This window comes from Penaeus monodon, chromosome 16 (assembly GCF_015228065.2).
Source record: "Penaeus monodon isolate SGIC_2016 chromosome 16, NSTDA_Pmon_1, whole genome shotgun sequence".
Lineage (NCBI taxonomy): Eukaryota > Metazoa > Arthropoda > Malacostraca > Decapoda > Penaeidae > Penaeus > Penaeus monodon.
The window spans coordinates 24220291-24222790 of NC_051401.1; the positions used below are offsets into that span (position 1 = coordinate 24220291).

A 2500-nucleotide genomic window follows, 5' to 3' on the forward strand; every position below is an offset into this window, starting at 1 on the left:
AAAACACCAAATATAACGTCCTCAATACAAAAAAAAAAATCCCCCAAAACAAAACTACAAGAACAATTCACCCTCCTTTGCTTTCTACAAGAGGACTGTAACAAAGACAAAGCACATTATCATCAATATCCGATACGAAATTCCCCGTGGAGACACACTTACCTTATATCACGTGTTAGATTACTAGTATCCACAACCACGAACATATTTTCCGCTTCATGGATATAATGATGAAGAGCCTGCTTCAGATCCTCTTTGTGGAAAGTAAACTGTAAAGTGAACAAGCCAAAATGTTCGCGGGAACTGTAAATCTTTGAAGTGTCGTAGATCAAAGGAAAATGTGGATTCCCGGTGTTTAAAATGGTAGTGAGTGTTGCCTTGCCTGTGCCGGGAATGATGGTTAGTAAGTAGTGGTGATAGCGGTAGTCATGATGGTAATGAGGATGACAGTGATAATGATGATAATAACAATGGTGACGATGATAACATTAATAAAAGTAATAATGATAAGAAAAAATATGACAACAATAATAATAATAATAATAATAACCACAATAATAATATTATTATTACTATTATTATCATTATTATAATGACAATAATAATAATGATACTGATAATGATAATATTGATAAAAGTAATAATGATAATAGTAATTATAATAGCAACTATAATGATAATAATAATTATGATAGTAACAATAATGATAATCATAATAATAATAACAACAGCAACAACAACAATTAAATAACAATAATAACAATAATAAGATAACATCAATGATAACATCAATGATAATAATGATAGCAAAAAAATATATATATATAATAATAATAATAATAGTAATAATAATAATAATAATAATAATAATAATAATAATAATAATAATAATAATAATAATAATAATAGTCGTAGTAGTTGCAATAGTAGTAGTAGTAGTAGTAGTAATAATAATAATAATAATAATAATAATAATAATAATAATAATAATAATAATAAGGATGATTAGGATAATGATAACGATAATGATAACGACAATAAACAAACAAACAGACAAAAGAACACGCGCACAAATGAAGTCCCTACCCCCCCCCCCCCAGCCTGGCCCTTTTCTCCACTCCGAACCTGTCAAGAAGAATTGATTTATATATTCCATGAATTAACTAAGCACGTGAGGGAAGCTAAATCAATATTGTCAATGCCTTTGCTCCGAATCTACAAAAGCCAAGCATAAATCTAGGCGAGTAATGTTTCATATGTTGCAGCTGCCGAATGTCTTTTTAATGTTGCATGGGTGTTGCATGATTGAATGGGACTCGTACAGGCTACCTAAACTGTGGCGAAATGTGGAGGTGGTTTGTGATAAGGATGGTTCGTATGTGTATGTGTGAAGAGGGGGGGGAGGTTGTGCCTAAGGTGGAAATACAGAGAGAGAGAGAGAGAGAGAGAGAGAGAGAGAGAGAGAGGCAGGTCTTCAGTGTAATGGCGTAGGTAATGTTATTGATGTCATTGGTGTTTCTGTTCGTATGTTCGTGGTAGTTTTGTTGTTGTTGTTATTGTGTTGTTACTGTTGTTACTGTTATTGAGTTTAAATATCATTGTTATTGTTACTATCGTTACTATTATTGTTATCATTTTTTATTATTGTTATTATCATTACTAGTATCATTATTATCCTTATAATTATCATTGTTTTTATTACTATCACTATTATCGTTATTAATGTTATTGTTATCACTGGTTTCCCTGTTATTGTTATTATCATTATCATTATTAATATTACTATTATTGTTATTACTACCATTATTATCCTTTATTAATTATTATCATCATTATCATAATCAATATTGTTATTGTTAGTATTATTAACATTGTTGTTATTGTTGTTATAACATAACCACCACCATCACTATCACCACAAAATAGAACTAACATAATAAATCTTGAGCATAAGATGTAAAATGACAAAGATATTCACATCAACAGAAATGATTACTCTTCTGCAATACAGAATTTCACCAAAAGATTTACAAAATCAATTGATCGACACAGTATATCGCTAGTCTGTCGATGATCATAAGTCATACTCGCATATCACTGAGGCAAGAAAATGAAGTGACATATTTACTATTTACTGTTTAAGTGGTATCATATCTCTTTGTATTTTCATGCTACTGTAGTTTTAAGTTTATGATTATTTTTGTAATGTTAATATCTACTGTATTGCTGTTGCATTTCCTGATGTTGTGCTAATATCTATAATTTTGTATTTTTCTAGCGTTAGTTTATCTTGCTCATTATTAAAGCTGTTGGCGACGTTTGTTGTAGTTGTTATCGTTATTGCTATTGTTGTTATTATTGTTGCTGTTGTTATTATTATTATTATTATTATTATTATTATTATTATTATTATTATTATTATTATTATCATTACTATTATCATTACTAATATTCTTAAATCATTATTGTCATTAACATTATTATTGCTATTATCATTATT

General features: G+C 28.7%; 1 protein-coding gene across 1 annotated transcript in view; it reads left to right on the forward strand.

Moving 5' to 3' along the window:
• The window catches only part of LOC119582985 (probable cyclin-dependent serine/threonine-protein kinase DDB_G0292550), a gene marked incomplete at its 5' end in the record, with an annotated part of 37904 nt that overhangs the window by 12088 nt on the left and 23316 nt on the right, over nt 1-2500 (forward strand). Inside the window, 2 exons of the mRNA XM_037931499.1 lie at nt 625-742; nt 825-983. Coding sequence (XP_037787427.1) covers nt 625-742; nt 825-983 — 277 coding nt within the window. The remainder of the gene's footprint in view (nt 1-624; nt 743-824; nt 984-2500) is intronic.